The 16496-nt window shown below is 47.2% G+C and overlaps 1 protein-coding gene across 1 annotated transcript; it reads left to right on the forward strand.

The window, feature by feature from the left end:
* The first annotated feature begins 545 nt into the window (after positions 1-545).
* LOC110513068 (protein FAM181B) lies at positions 546-2737 on the forward strand. The gene has a single exon (XM_021593118.2). It carries the CDS (start codon positions 983-985, stop codon positions 2297-2299), a length of 1317 nt encoding a protein of 438 aa, XP_021448793.2. The 5' UTR covers positions 546-982; the 3' UTR covers positions 2300-2737.
* The last annotated feature ends 13759 nt before the right edge of the window (positions 2738-16496 follow it).

The following is a 16496-nucleotide window of genomic DNA, read 5'->3' on the forward strand; positions in this document are numbered from 1 at the left end:
AAACCCAACAATCAAGCTGGTATGAATAAAGACATGGAAATAATATATATATATATATATATATATATATATATATATATATATATATATATATATATATATATTTTTTTTTAAGAGCACAAGATAAATAATGTATACATAGTACAGGGACAATGTTTTTTAGAAATGAAATCTTTTAAATTTGAACTAACTATTATAAAACAACATAAGAACTAATTTCCAAAGAATTGCATTGCTCTGAAAGTGATATTCTAGTTTCACCTCCATAGTAGCCCAACATATTCAAGTTTCATAAGACCGGTTTAGGTTCACAGCACACATAAACAGTGAAAGGAGGAGGAAGAGGGATCCAACCAACCCTACCACTGGCTATTGTCTTGAGACACAGCGGGGAAGCTCAGACAAATCTCTCTTAGTTGCAGGTGGTCAGGCGTAAGCAAAGAGTTAAGTCCCGGGGTCTCTCTGCCCCTCCCCTTTGATGTTCTGACATCATCTAGCCCCGCCCCCTGAAAGATCTCTCTCTCTCTCCGTCAGATTTGCTTTCCACAAACAACAAGTGTCTGTTCCCTCAGTTCAGTCTCTGTTCTGTTCTACTGTGGAGTGGAAAAGTGGAGAGGAGAGGAGTGGAATTCACAGGAGCTGCATGTCCAAGGCTCACAACTAGCTCAAGGACCAAGGGGTTTGGACCAACCCTACGAGCAAAAAAGACGCTGAAAATACATCTCGTTGGTTGAAAAGACGTTGAGAATACATATTCTCAACCATTTTTTGCACACTGGGAAGCTACCCTGGGACTAGTCTCTTGTGACAGTCTGAAATCGAATATCTGATTTGCTTCTTGTAGGTGCCAACATTACCCAGACCTACAGGACAAGAAGACATGCTGTGACGAGGAAGAGGCTCTTTATATTTTGGATTAGCAGCAGCAGCGGATGCTGAGGGCGAGGCCACTGAGGCCCCAGTGTTTAGAATCAGAATTGTAATGGCTGTTCAAACTGCAATCATGAACTCTCCGTTCGTAAACTTCTGTTTCCCTGGGTCGGTCATGATGGAGTATGACATGAGTCAGAGCCTGGACGGGAGTCCGCTGGAGGAGAGTGAGGAGAGAGGAGAATACAGGGAAACCACCAGAAGTCTGGACGGGAGTCCGCTGGAGGAGAGTGAGGAGAGAGGTGAATACAGGGAAACTACCAGGAATCTGCTCAGCTTCATAGACTCGGCCTCCAGCAACATCAAACTGGCTTTGGACAAGCCAGTCAAGTCCAAAAGGAAAGTCAACCACCGCAAGTACCTGCAGAAGCAGATCAAGAGATGTACAGGCTTCATCAGTCCAACAGGGAACCCAGCAGCAGCTCCAGGGGCCAACAAGAGAAAAATCTCTGGCTTTCCCACCCAGACCCAGACCCAGCCTCAGATCCAGCTTCAGACCCAGCCCAGCCCATTCCAGCAAGGCAAACCCGTCCACAAGCGGGACGGGCTACAGGCCAACCTCCAGACCAAGAGCCTGGCTGCCCTCTTTAACTCTGTCAAGGAGCCTGTCAAGGGGGAGAGAGCCAAGAAGCCTCCCCTGAGGCACCGTAACCTTCCCCCATCCTTTTTCACTGAGCCGGCCAACACTACCACCACCTCTCGAGTCACGTCCACCTCGGGCATGTTCCTGGGTGATCTGGAACGGGGAGCGGGGAACCCAGACTTCTTTGACCTGCTGGGGCCGGACTACAGTAACATGCTCAGTGATCAGGACGTGTTTCAGACTCGCGGCCTGCCCAGTAGGGTCATCGACCAGGACGTGTTTCAGACTCGGGGCCTGCCCAGTAGGATCATCGACCAGGACATGTTTCAGACTCGGGGCCTGCCCAGTAGGATCCTCCAGCACCAGCAGACTCAGGACATAACAGACCAGGTATCGCCCTACGACCCTCACCATCTAGTGGGAGGATTCTTGTATACAGAGCCTTGGACCTCTTCTCCTTCTAAGAAGGCAGGGGAGGGCGTACGGACGGGCCCAGGAACACAGACACCCCTGTACTGCCAATCAGGAGAGGGCGTACGGACGGGCCCAGGAACACAGACACCCCTGTACTGCCAATCAGGAGAGAGCGTACGGACGGGCCCAGGAACACAGACACCCCTGTACTGTCACTCTGTGTCCGACTCCTCTGCGACAGGGTCTACAGAGGATAGTAACTCACTGTGCACTCTGGCCTTTCCCAACTTCTTCCCAGACTGCTCTGTGTCTCAGGTCTCATATGGTCTGAGTAGTGGTGGTTACAACACAAAGGATTTTTCTTCTCTCTGATAAGACATCGCTATCGCATCCCTGTCGGAGACTACAAGTGGAGTAGTTCTGGTCCAACATGTTAGTGTGACTTGCTATTGACCAGAGCTACAGATTGAGATACTGTCTAATCTAATCGTATTTGTAACGTACACCTTTTCCAGCAGGTATAAAAAGTGCAGTGAAATACTTGTGTGTTAGAGCTCCCTCGACAACGCAGAACATTACATCAATAATCATGTAATAACAAGTAGTAGAAGTAATAGACCAGGTAGTATGCCTATTGATCATGTAGGTATTTACAAATATTAAGTGGGTAGTGGAATTAATAGTATATAATAAAACAGTAACATTGACTGTGTGTGTGTGTGTGTGTGTGTGTGTGTGTGTGTGTGTGTGTGTGTGTGTGTGTGTGTGTGTGTGTGTGTGTGTGTGTGTGTGTGTGTGTGTGTGTGTGTGGACATGGAGACATGGAGACATGGAGACATGGAGCCACAATAAGTCCCCACAAGAATAGTAAACAAACAAAAAGTTGACCAACTCGGGACATTTAGCTGGTCCCCACAAGGAAAAATGATATTATTAGGGATGGAATTAGGTTTAGGGTTAAGGGGTTAGGTTTAGGGTTAAGGGGTTAGGTTTAGGGTTAAGGGGTTAGGGTTAAGGGATTAGGTTTAGGGGTTAGGGTTAAGGGGTTAGGGTTAAGGGGTTAGGGTTAAGGGGTTAGGGTTAGGGTTAGGGTTAAGGGGTTAGGGTTAAGGAGTTAGGTTTAGGGTTAAGGGGTTAGGGTTAAGGGGTTAGGGTTAAGGGGTTAGGGTTAGGTTTAGGGTTAAGGGGTTAGGTTTAGGGTTAAGGGGTTAGGTTTAGGGTTAAGGGGTTAGGGTTAGGGTTAAGGGATTAGGTTTAGGGGTTAGGTTTAGGGTTAAGGGGTTAGGGTTAAGGGGTTAGGGTTAAGGGGTTAGGTTTAGGGTTAAGGGGTTAGGTTTAGGGTTAAGGGGTTAGGTTTAGGGTTAAGGGGTTAGGGTTAGGGTTAAGGGATTAGGTTTAGGGGTTAGGGGTTAGGTTTAGGGTTAAGGGGTTAGGTTTAGGGTTAAGGGGTTAGGTTTAGGGTTAATGTTTTAGGTTTAGGGTTAAGGGGTTAGGTTTAGGGTTAAGGGGTTAGGTTTAGGGTTAGGTTTAGGGGTTAGGGTTAAGGAGTTAGGTTTAGGGTTAAGGGGTTAGGGTAAGGTTTAGTGTTAGGGGTGGGTTATGTTTTGGGGTTAGGGTAAGGTTTAGGGTTGTTATGTTTTGGGGTTAGGGGTTAGGGTAAGGTTTAGTGTTAGGGGTTATAGTTTGGGGTTAGGGGTAAGGGTTAGGAGTTAGGGTAAGGTTTAGGGTTAGGTTAGGGTTAGGTTAGGGGTTAGGGGTTAGGGTAAGGGTTAGGGGTTAGGTTAGGGGTTAGGGTTAGGGTAGGGGTTAGGGGTTAACGTTAGGGGTAAGGTTAGGGGTTAGGGAAAATATGATTTTGAATGGGAATCAATTGTGTCTCTCCACAAGGTTAGTAAAACAAGACTGTCTGCTGGTGTGTCTGTTTGTTTGTGTGTAAGGGTTGATTGTGTTGGTAGTCGGTGCAAATTATATCTATGGTGCATATGGTCTCTTAGGTGCAGATCTGTGCAGGGAGACGGCTAGGTTGAACTTTTCAGCAGTCTGGTGGCCTGGTGGTAGAAGCTGTCTCTGAGCCTGTTGGTCCGAGACATGACACTCTGACACCGCTTGCCAGATGGTAAACAGTCCTTGGCGATCTTTCAGTGTGGTGAATAAAAACAAATGTATAGATTTGGTTTTCTCATGTACTCTAATGCTCGTGTAAGTGAAAGTTAATTCACCCCTAATGAAAAAAAACGTTGTGTTACCCATGCCAGTCAATTTCAATATGTGTTTTGATTTGATTTAATTCATTTAATTCATGCTCACAGCGGACAAGACTGACGACAAGACGCTACTTTAAAAACACCAGATATTACGTTCAATTAAAAGAGTCCAAGATTATAAGAATCCAGTTTTAAAGTCACATCTGATTATTAAACAGTGTCACAAAGCCCTTGGACATGTTATACATTTTTGTAATTATTACAAAAGTCTCCTGGATCTTAACTTGAATCAGAACACTCTGAAAAGTGGTTGATAAGTGTTCTGACATTTTGTTCAAAGCCAATTCATTTCCTTTTGAGGTTCAAGATGACCATCACCAGGTAGTCTACAGTATTCAAATCTCCGGTTGATGACCATCACCAGGTAGTCTACAGTATTCAAACCTCTGGTTGATGACCATCGCCAGGTAGTCTACAGTATTCAAACCTCTGGTTGATGACCATCGCCAGGTAGTCTACAGTATTCAAACCTCTGGTTGATGACCATCGCCAGGTAGTCTACAGTATTCAAACCTCTGGTTGATGACCATCGCCAGGTAGTCTACAGTATTCAAACCTCCGATTGATGACCATCACCAGGTTGTCTACAGTATTCAAACCTCCGATTGATGACCATCGCCAGGTTGTCTACAGTATTCAAACCTCCGATTGATGACCATCGCCAGGTAGTCTACAGTATTCAAATCTCCGGTTGATGACCATCACCAGGTAGTCTACAGTATTCAAACCTCTGGTTGATGACCATCACTAGGTAGTCTACAGTATTCAAACCTCTGGTTGATGACCATCACCAGGTAGTCTACAGTATTCAAACCTCTGGTTGATGACCATCACCAGGTAGTCTACAGTATTCAAACCATATACTGTGATTTCTCAGTCATGCATGGATCAAACCAGGACTGTGTTTAGGACAAAAACCATGGCAACATTTTCAAATGCCCTTCAAACACCCATAACAAATGATAAAACATTGTTTCAAACTATCGTTGGTTTAAGTGAGAGAAAAGAATGGTAGCTATTTGGCATTCCCGATTCTGCTAGATCCCTCTATGGTTGTCCTTCGTTGGTACAGTAACTCTGGCTAGTTGTTTTCTGTGTGCAGCCAGACTAGTTAGTGTGAGAGTTGAGTGATTGGCAAATAGGTTAAATTAGTCAACACTGTGAATATACCGTGAAGTGTTGAAATACTAGAATCACCACACTTCTTAATGAAAACAGAATATATTTTACAAGATGTCATTTTTTTTAAAAATTTAACCTTTATTTAACTAGGCTGGTCAGTTAAGAACAAATTCTTATTTTCAATGACGGCCTAGGAACAGAACAATGGGTTAACTGCCTGTTCGGGGGCAGAACGACAGATTTGTACCTTATCAGCTCTGGGGGTTTGAACTTGCAACCTTCCGGTTACTAGTCCAACGCTCTAACCACTAGGCTACCCTGCCGTCTCTACACTCTAACCACTAGGCTACCCTGCCGCCTCTACACTCTAACCACTGGGCTACCCTGCCGCCTCTACACTCTAACCACTGGGCTACCCTGCCGCCTCTACACTCTAACCACTGGGCTACCCTGCCGCCTCTACACTTTACCCACTGGGCTACCCTGCCGCCTCTACACTCTAACCACTGGGCTACCCTGCCGCCTCTACACTCTAACCACTGGGCTACCCTGCCGCCTCTACACTCTAACCACTAGACTACCCTGCCACCTCTACACTCTAACCACTAGGCTACCCTGCCGCGTCTACACTCTAACCACTAGACTACCCTGCCACCTCTACACTCTAACCACTAGGCTACCCTGCCGCCTCTACACTCTAACCACTAGGCTACCCTGCCGCCTCTACACTCTAACCACTGGGCTACCCTGCCGCCTCTACACTCTAACCACTAGGCTACCCTGCCACCTCTACACTCTAACCACTAGGCTACCCTGCCGCCTCTACACTCTAACCACTAGGCTACCCTTCCACCTCTACACTCTAACCACTAGGCTACCCTGCCGCGTCTACACTCTAACCACTAGGCTACCCTGCCGTCTCTACACTCTAACCACTAGGCTACCCTGCCGCCTCTACACTCTAACCACTGGGCTACCCTGCCGCCTCTACACTCTAACCACTAGGCTACGCTGCCGTCTCTACACTCTAACCACTGGGCTACCCTTCCACCTCTACACTCTAACCACTAGGCTACCTGCCGCCTCTACACTCTAACCACTAGGCTACCCTGCCGCCTCTACACTCTAACCACTAGACTACCTGCCTCCTCTACACTCTAACCACTAGACTACCTGCCTCCTCTACACTCTAACCACTAGGCTACCCTGCCGCCTCTATACTCTAACCACTAGGCTACCCTGCCGTCTCTACACTCTAACCACTAGGCTACCCTGCCGCCTCTACACTCTAACCACTGGGCTACCCTGCCGCCTCTACACTCTAACCACTGGGCTACCCTGCCGCCTCTACACTCTAACCACTGGGCTACCCTGCCGCCTCTACACTCTAACCACTAGGCTACCCTGCCACCTCTACACTCTAACCACTAGGCTACCCTGCCGCCTCTACACTCTAACCACTAGGCTACCCTTCCACCTCTACACTCTAACCACTAGGCTACCCTGCCGCGTCTACACTCTAACCACTAGGCTACCCTGCCGTCTCTACACTCTAACCACTAGGCTACCCTGCCGCCTCTACACTCTAACCACTGGGCTACCCTGCCGCCTCTACACTCTAACCACTAGGCTACGCTGCCGTCTCTACACTCTAACCACTGGGCTACCCTTCCACCTCTACACTCTAACCACTAGGCTACCTGCCGCCTCTACACTCTAACCACTAGGCTACCCTGCCGCCTCTACACTCTAACCACTAGACTACCTGCCTCCTCTACACTCTAACCACTAGACTACCTGCCTCCTCTACACTCTAACCACTAGGCTACCCTGCCGCCTCTATACTCTAACCACTAGGCTACCCTGCCGTCTCTACACTCTAACCACTAGGCTACCCTGCCGCCTCTACACTCTAACCACTGGGCTACCCTGCCGCCTCTACACTCTAACCACTGGGCTACCCTGCCGCCTCTACACTCTAACCACTAGACTACCTGCCTCCTCCACACTCTAACCACTAGACTACCTACCTCCTCTACACTCTAACCACTAGGCTACCTACCTCCTCTACACTCTAACCACTAGGCTACCCTGCCGCCTCTACACTCTAACCACTAGACTACCTACCTCCTCTACACTCTAACCACTGGGCTACCCTGCTACCCTACCTCCTCTACACTCTAACCACTAGGCTACCCTGCTACCCTACCTCCTCTACACTCTAACCACTAGACTACCTACCTCCTCTACACTCTAACCACTGGGCTACCTACCTCCTCTACACTCTAACCACTAGGCTACCCTGCCGCCTCTACACTCTAACCACTAGGCTACCCTGCCGCCTCTACACTCTAACCACTAGGCTACCTACATCCTCTACACTCTAACCACTAGGCTACCCTGCCGCCTCTACACTCTAACCACTAGACTACCTACCTCCTCTACACTCTAACCACTGGGCTACCCTGCTACCCTACCTCCTCTACACTCTAACCACTAGGCTACCCTGCTACCCTACCTCCTCTACACTCTAACCACTAGACTACCTACCTCCTCTACACTCTAACCACTGGGCTACCTACCTCCTCTACACTCTAACCACTGGGCTACCCTGCCACCCCTACACTCTAACCACTAGGCTACCCTGCCTCCTATACACTCTAACCACTAGGCTACCCTTCCACCTCTACACTCTAACCACTAGGCTACCCTGCCGCGTCTACACTCTAACCACTAGGCTACCCTGCCGTCTCTACACTCTAACCACTAGGCTACCCTGCCGCCTCTACACTCTAACCACTGGGCTACCCTGCCGCCTCTACACTCTAACCACTAGGCTACGCTGCCGTCTCTACACTCTAACCACTGGGCTACCCTTCCACCTCTACACTCTAACCACTAGGCTACCTGCCGCCTCTACACTCTAACCACTAGGCTACCCTGCCGCCTCTACACTCTAACCACTAGACTACCTGCCTCCTCTACACTCTAACCACTAGACTACCTGCCTCCTCTACACTCTAACCACTAGGCTACCCTGCCGCCTCTATACTCTAACCACTAGGCTACCCTGCCGTCTCTACACTCTAACCACTAGGCTACCCTGCCGCCTCTACACTCTAACCACTGGGCTACCCTGCCGCCTCTACACTCTAACCACTGGGCTACCCTGCCGCCTCTACACTCTAACCACTAGACTACCTGCCTCCTCCACACTCTAACCACTAGACTACCTACCTCCTCTACACTCTAACCACTAGGCTACCTACCTCCTCTACACTCTAACCACTAGGCTACCCTGCCGCCTCTACACTCTAACCACTAGACTACCTACCTCCTCTACACTCTAACCACTGGGCTACCCTGCTACCCTACCTCCTCTACACTCTAACCACTAGGCTACCCTGCTACCCTACCTCCTCTACACTCTAACCACTAGACTACCTACCTCCTCTACACTCTAACCACTGGGCTACCTACCTCCTCTACACTCTAACCACTAGGCTACCCTGCCGCCTCTACACTCTAACCACTAGGCTACCCTGCCGCCTCTACACTCTAACCACTAGGCTACCTACATCCTCTACACTCTAACCACTAGGCTACCCTGCCGCCTCTACACTCTAACCACTAGACTACCTACCTCCTCTACACTCTAACCACTGGGCTACCCTGCTACCCTACCTCCTCTACACTCTAACCACTAGGCTACCCTGCTACCCTACCTCCTCTACACTCTAACCACTAGACTACCTACCTCCTCTACACTCTAACCACTGGGCTACCCTACCTCCTCTACACTCTAACCACTGGGCTACCCTACCTCCTCTACACTCTAACCACTGGGCTACCCTGCCGCCTCTACACTCTAACCACTGGGCTACCCTGCCGCCCCGTATTCTGATAACGACAAAATAAAGCTGGTCTTTATTACTACACTGCCAGAAGCGTCCTTTTATTGATTTCTACGTTATTTGCTGTCAGAACAAATGAAGTTAATTGAGCATCACAGTTGTTGGAAAAACAGTGTATCTTGTGAATAAAATAAAAAATACACTTGAAAGATTTTGAAACACAATTTCATGTAAAGTTAAAGATTTAGGGCCTAGCCGTAACTCGACGTGATGACTTGCTTTTCTTTAAGATAGCTGAAAAACAATATCGTACACCTATCATTTACTCACATGTACAAAAAGTATCAAGATTAGTTTTTGCTTTTTAGATAATGATGAATGGACAGGGGAGGGGGGGGGGGGGGTGACCTGATCCTAGATCAGCCCTCTTACCCTGAGAAACTATATCAAGAAAGTCCGTGAACCATAGAGAATGCGACAATAGCCCCCTCTACTGGCCGCACAAGGCTAGTGTGGATTTAACACTCATTTTACTTTCTAACACGGATGCCAGTCAACACGAACACGGGCGCCAGTCAAGACGAACACGGACGCCAGTCAAGACGAACACGGACGCCAGTCAAGACGAACACGGACGCCAGTCAAGACGAACACGGATGCCAGTCAAGACGAACACGGATGCCAGTCAAGACGAACACGGATGCCAGTCAAGACGAACACGGACGCCAGTCAAGACGAACACGGACGCCAGTCAAGACGAACACGGACGCCAGTCAAGACGAACACGGACGCCAGTCAAGACGAACACGGATGCCAGTCAAGACGAACACGGATGCCAGTCAAGACGAACACGGACGCCAGTCAAGACGAACACGGATGCCAGTCAACACGAACACGGATGCCAGTCAACACGAACACGGACGCCAGTCAAGACGAACACGGATGCTAGTCAACACGAACACGGATGCCAGTCAACACGAACACGGACACCAGTCAACACGAACACGGACACCAGTCAACACGAACACGGACGCCAGTCAAGACGAACACGGATGCCAGTCAACACGAACACGGATGCCAGTCAAGACGAACACGGATGCCAGTCAAGACGAACACGGATGCCAGTCAAGACGAACACGGACGCCAGTCAACACAAACACGGATGCTAGTCAACACGAACACGGATGCCAGTCAACACGAACACGGATGCCAGTCAAGACGAACACGGATGCCAGTCAAGATGAACAGGGACGCCAGTCAACACGAACACGGATGCCAGTCAACACGAACACGGATGCCAGTCAAGACCAGTCAAGACGAACACGGATGCCAGTCAAGACGAACACGGACGCCAGTCAACACGAACAAGGACGCCTGCCGGTTCTAAGCGTAGGAGGACACGGTGACTGCCGGTTCTAAGCGTAGGAGGACACGGTGACTGCCGGTTCTAAGCGTAGGAGGACACGGTGACTTCCGGTTCTAAGCGTAGGAGGACACGGTGACTGCCGGTTCTAAGCGTAGGAGGACACGGTGACTGCCGGTTCTAAGCGTAGGAGGACACGGTGACTGCCAGTTCTAAGCGTAGGAGGACACGGTGACTGCCGGTTCTAAGCGTAGGAGGACACGGTGACTGCCGGTTCTAAGCGTAGGAGGACACGGTGACTGCCGGTTCTAAGCGTAGGAGGACACGGTGACTGACGGTTCTAAGCGTAGGAGGACACGGTGACTGCCGGTTCTAAGCGTAGGAGGACACGGTGACTGCCGGTTCTAAACGTAGGAGGACACGGTGACTGCCGGTTCCAAACGTAGGAGGACACGGTGACTGCCGGTTCTAAGCGTAGGAGGACACGGTGACTGCCGGTTCTAAGTGTAGGAGGACACGGTGACTGCCGGTTCTAAACGTAGGAGGACACGGTGACTGCCGGTTCTGAACGTAGGAGGACACGGTGACTGCCGGTTCTAACCGTAGGAGGACACGGTGACTGCCGGTTCTAAACGTAGGAGGTCATGGTGACTGCCGGTTCTAAACGTAGGAGGACACGGTGACTGCCGGTTCTAAATGTAGGAGGACACGGTGACTGCCGGTTCTAACCGTAGGAGGACACGGTGACTGACATGAACATAGGAGGACAAATATCTACCAACATCTGTCTAGTTAGTATCAACACTCTGCTATGTTATATCTACCAACATCTGTCTAGTTAGTATCAACACTCTGCTATGTTATATCTACCAACACCTGTCTAGTTAGTATCAACACTCTGCTTTGTTATATCTACCAACACCTGTCTAGTATCAACACTCTGCTATGTTATATCTGCCTAGTTAGTATCAACACTCTGCTATGTTATATCTACCGACATCTGTCTAGTATCAACACTCTGCTATGTTATATCTACCAACACCTGTCTAGTTAGTATCAACACTCTGCTATGTTATATCTACCAACATCTGTCTAGTATCAACACTCTGCTATGTTATATCTACCAACGTCTGTCTAGCTAGTATCAACACTCTGCTATGTTATATCTACCAACATCTGTCTAGTATCAACACTCTGCTATGTTATATCTACCAACATATGTCTAGTATCAACACTCTGCTATGTTATATCTACCAACAGCTGTCTAGTATCAACACTCTGCTATGTTATATCTACCAACATCTGTCTAATATCAACACTCTGCTATGTTATATCTACCAACATCTGTCTAGTTAGTATCACCACTCTGCTATGTTATATCTACCAACATCTGTCTAGTATCAACACTCTGCTATGTTATATCTACCAACATCTGTCTAGTTAGTATCACCACTCTGCCACTAGATGGCAGCGTTGCCACTCCAAACCAGACGGTTTCAGTCACACATGTAGAATCATCTTCAACATCATGGAGGAAAACGGATGCATTTTCATCACTTATATCAGAGAGAAATATAGGTTGTCTACCCGTTTTTAAAATACAATGTGACCAATTGAGTCATTGTGATTAAGTGAATAAATGGCTTGATGATCCAGGCTGTATCACATCCGGCCGTGATTGGGAGTCCCATAGCGTGGCACACAACTGGCCCAGCGGCGTCCGGGTTTGGCTGGGAGTAGGCCGTCATTGTAAATAAGAATTCGTTTTTTTTTTTACTGACCTCGTTAAATAAAAGGTTTAAATGTAAATAATGTGAATAAAATAAAAACCTGTCCGTGTTTTTTTGTCTTTCAGCCAGATTTCGGGCGATGTTCAATCTGTATTGCACGATAGACATGTATGGTCATTTCCCATTGAGCTGACATCTGCAGTGTTTACCGTGAGTGCAGTCTCCGCTAACAGGGAGCATTGCTTTAACACTGAACCTCCGTGGTACAGATTGAATAGGGCTCTTAAATTGATGCCTGCTGAGTAGCTTACGATGCGTACTCACATAAAGCTCGCTATGATGGGCTACTACATTTAGTGTGATGGGAGGGGCTACTACATTTAGTGTAATGGGGGGGTTACTACATTTAGTGTAATGGGGGAGGGGTTACTACATTTAGTGTAATGGGGGGGAGGGGTTTCTACATTTAGTGTAATGGGGGGAGGAGTTACTACATTTAGTGTAATGGGGGGGGAGGGGTTACTACATTTAGTGTAATGGGGGGAGGAGTTACTACATTTAGTGTAATGGGAGGGGTTACTACATTTGGTGCAATGGGAGGGGTTACTAAATTTAGTGTAATGGGGGGAGGGGTTACTACATTTAGTGTAATGGGGGGAGGAGTTACTACATTTAGTGTAATGGGGGGGTTACTACATTTAGTGTGATGGGGGGTTACTACATTTGGTGTAATGGGAGGGGTTACTACATTTAGTGTAATGGGAGGAGTTACTACATTTAGTGTAATTGGGGGGGGTACTACAGTTAGTGTAGTGGGAGGGGTTACTACATTTAGTGTAATGGGAGGGGTTACTACATTTAGTGTAATGGGAGGGGTTACTACATTTAGTGTAATGGGAGGGGTTACTACATTTAGTGTAATGGGAGGGGTTACTACATTTAGTGTAATGGGGGGAGGGGTTACTACATTTAGTGTAATGGGGGGAGGGGTTACTACATTTAGTGTAATTGGGGGGGGGGGTACTACAGTTAGTGTAATTGGTGGGGGTTACTACATTTAGTGTAATGGGGGGCCTCACTACATTTAGTGTAATTGGGGGGGGGGGGGGGTACTACAGTTAGTGTAATTGGTGGGGGTTACTACATTTGGTGTAATGGGAGGGGTTACTACATTTAGTGTAATGGGGGGAGGTTACTACATTTAGTGTAATGGGGGGAGGTTACTACATTTAGTGTAAAGGGTGGGCTAATACACACAGGTGTACACACACACACACACACACAAATGTGCATGATCAGATGAGTGCAGCCTACAGAGAATGTGGTAAACACGAGCCAATATGGTGGTGTATCAGACAAACCAAAACAATATCTTGGCACGTGCACGGTAAACAGACAGAGGTAATCTGTTTTATCGCCGAGCAGACACAGTCTGATGGTGGCAGATATCTATTGGACACACAACAGTATCGTACAGTGATGTGTGGAGTATCGCAGTGCCACTGTTTGTCAAAGAGATTACCAAGATTTCCATTGGCACAGACTGGAATACCAAAAGCCAGATATCTTCTTGAATCTACTTGAGACGCACATGTCCCAAGTAGGCACCTGGAAATGCAAATGCGCTACGCTAAATGCTAAATGTACTCGTTAAAACTCAAACCTTGATCAAAATTCACAAGCAGGGTATTAAATTAAAGCTACACTCGTTGTGAACCTAGCCAGCAAGTCAGATTTTTAAAATGCTTTTCGGCGAAAGCATCAGAAGCTATTATCTGATAGCATGCACCCCCCAAAATGCCAGCTCGACACGTAAACAACAGATTTTGCGATAGACGGCGCTACCCAAAACGCAGAAATAAAATATAAAACATTCATTACCTTAGACGAGCTTCTTTCTTGGCACTCCTATATGCCCCATAAACATCACTATTGGGTCTTTTTTTCGTTTAAATCGGTCCATATATACCCAAAATAGCTTTGTATTGAAGTAGTGTCATTCAGAAAAATTCATCGTTTTTAAACGCTGCGTAATTTTTTAAAATTAAAAAAGTCGACGATAAACTTTCACAAAACACTTCGAAATCCTTTTGTAATCCAACTTTAGGTATTAGTAAACGTTTATAATCTATCAAAACGATTACAGGGCGATGTCTCTTCAATAGGTCCTCACTTCAAAAACAATGCAATCTGATCTCTCCTTGAACTGCATCCGGGTGAAGACTGGAAAACTTGGGGTCAGACAGATGGATTTTCCAACAATTAATTCGATTGAAAATTAGTACAATGGCGCCATCGTGCGGAATTTGTATGAAGTGCAGGCAAATTTCCATTAAATTCTGTTCTCCTTTAACAACTGGTGGAAGTGACTTATGGAAATTATTTTTTGCTTTCAGAGAGCAGTTTTTCTTGCGTTTTTCAATGAAACACACGCTCTGTTATAGTCACAGCCGTGATTTAACCAGTTTTATAAACTTCAGAGTGTTTTCTATCCACACATACTAATCATATGCATATACTATATTCCTGGCATGAGTAGCAGGACGCTGAAAAGTTGCGCGATTTTTAACAGAATTTTCAAAAAAGGTGGGGGTAGATTTAACAGGATATGCAAGTGAGCGAGAAGATGAGGTAGGTACAGCAGGAGGCTTGTTGCATTGCGGTGTGTATGCATGTAACCTTTATTTAACTAGACGACTCAGCTAAGGACAAATTCTTATCTACAATGGACGGCCCAAACCCGGGAGACGCTGGGCCAATGGTGCGCCGCACCAATGGGACTCCCAATCACGGCCGGATGTGATACAGCCTGGAATCGTACCAGGGACTGTAGTGACGCTTCTTGCACTGAGATGCAGTGCCATAGACCCCTGTGGCACTCTGGAGCATGTACCAGGTGGGATGTGAACCTGCAGAATAGTGGATGTGTCCAGGTGGGATGTGAACCTGCAGAATAGTGGATGTGTCCAGGTGGGAAGTGAACCTGCAGAATAGTGGATGTGAACCTGCAGAATAGTGGATGTGTCCAGGTGGGATGTGAACCTGCAGAACAGTGGATGTGTCCAGGTGGGATGTGAACCTGTAGAATAGTGGATGTGAACCTGCAGAATAGTGGATGTGTCCAGGTGGGATGTGAACCTGCAGAACAGTGGATGTGTCCGGGAATTAGGACAGTGTAAAGCAATTGCAGAGTTAGGACAGTGTAAATCAATATTGGAATTAGAATTCCTAAAACCACGTGTCAAGCATGGATTACACTTGAGGCCCATGCGATTTCCACAGAGTTGGGTATGGCTTCCACTTGAGGCCCATGCGATTTCCACAGAGTTGGGTATGGCTTCCACTTGAGGCCCATGTGATCTCCACAGAGTTGGGTATGGCTGCCTTTTCCTGTTACACTCCTTGCCTATGGAATAGCCTGCAGACTAAACTTCAACTTGAGACTCTTGTCCCCCCTCGCCCATTTTGAACAGTTATTGGAGGATGTTTATTTTTGTATTGCTTGTAACTGTTTCGGGTAATGCAAGTTATTGTGCTGTTAGGGAAACAACCTGTTAGGGTAATAACCTGTTAGGGAAACAACCTGTTAGGGAAACAACCTGTTAGGGTAATAACCTGTTAGGGAAACAACCTGTTAGGGAAACAACCTGTTAGGGAAATAACCTGTTAGGGAAACAACCTGTTAGGGAAACAACCTGTTAGGGTAATAACCTGTTAGGGTAATAACCTGTTAGGGTAATAACCTGTTAGGGAAACAACCTGTTAGGGAAACAACCTGTTAGGGAAACAACCTGTTAGGGAAACAACCTGTTAGGGTAATAACCTGTTAGGGAAACAACCTGTTAGGGTAATAACCTGTTAGGGTAATAACCTGTTAGGGTAATAACCTGTTAGGGAAACAACCTGTTAGGGTAATAACCTGTTAGGGTAATAACCTGTTAGGGTAATAACCTGTTAGGGAAACAACCTGTTAGGGAAACAACCTGTTAGGGAAACAACCTGTTAGGGAAACAACCTGTTAGGGTAATAACCTGTTAGGGAAACAACCTGTTAGGGTAATAACCTGTTAGGGTAATAACCTGTTAGGGTAATAACCTGTTAGGGAAACAACCTGTTAGGGTAATAACCTGTTAGGGAAACAACCTGTTAGGGTAATAACCTGTTAGGGTAATAACCTGTTAGGGTAACAACCTGTTAGGGTAACAACCTGTTAGGGTAACAACCTGTTAGGGTAAT

Source organism: Oncorhynchus mykiss, chromosome 27 (genome assembly GCF_013265735.2).
Source record: "Oncorhynchus mykiss isolate Arlee chromosome 27, USDA_OmykA_1.1, whole genome shotgun sequence".
Taxonomy (NCBI): Eukaryota; Metazoa; Chordata; class Actinopteri; order Salmoniformes; family Salmonidae; genus Oncorhynchus; species Oncorhynchus mykiss.

Excerpts from the sequence above, each read along its gene's own strand:
- LOC110513068 (XM_021593118.2), top strand. The coding sequence starts at position 983 with ATGGCTGTTCAAACTGCAATCATGAACTCTCCGTTCGTAAACTTCTGT.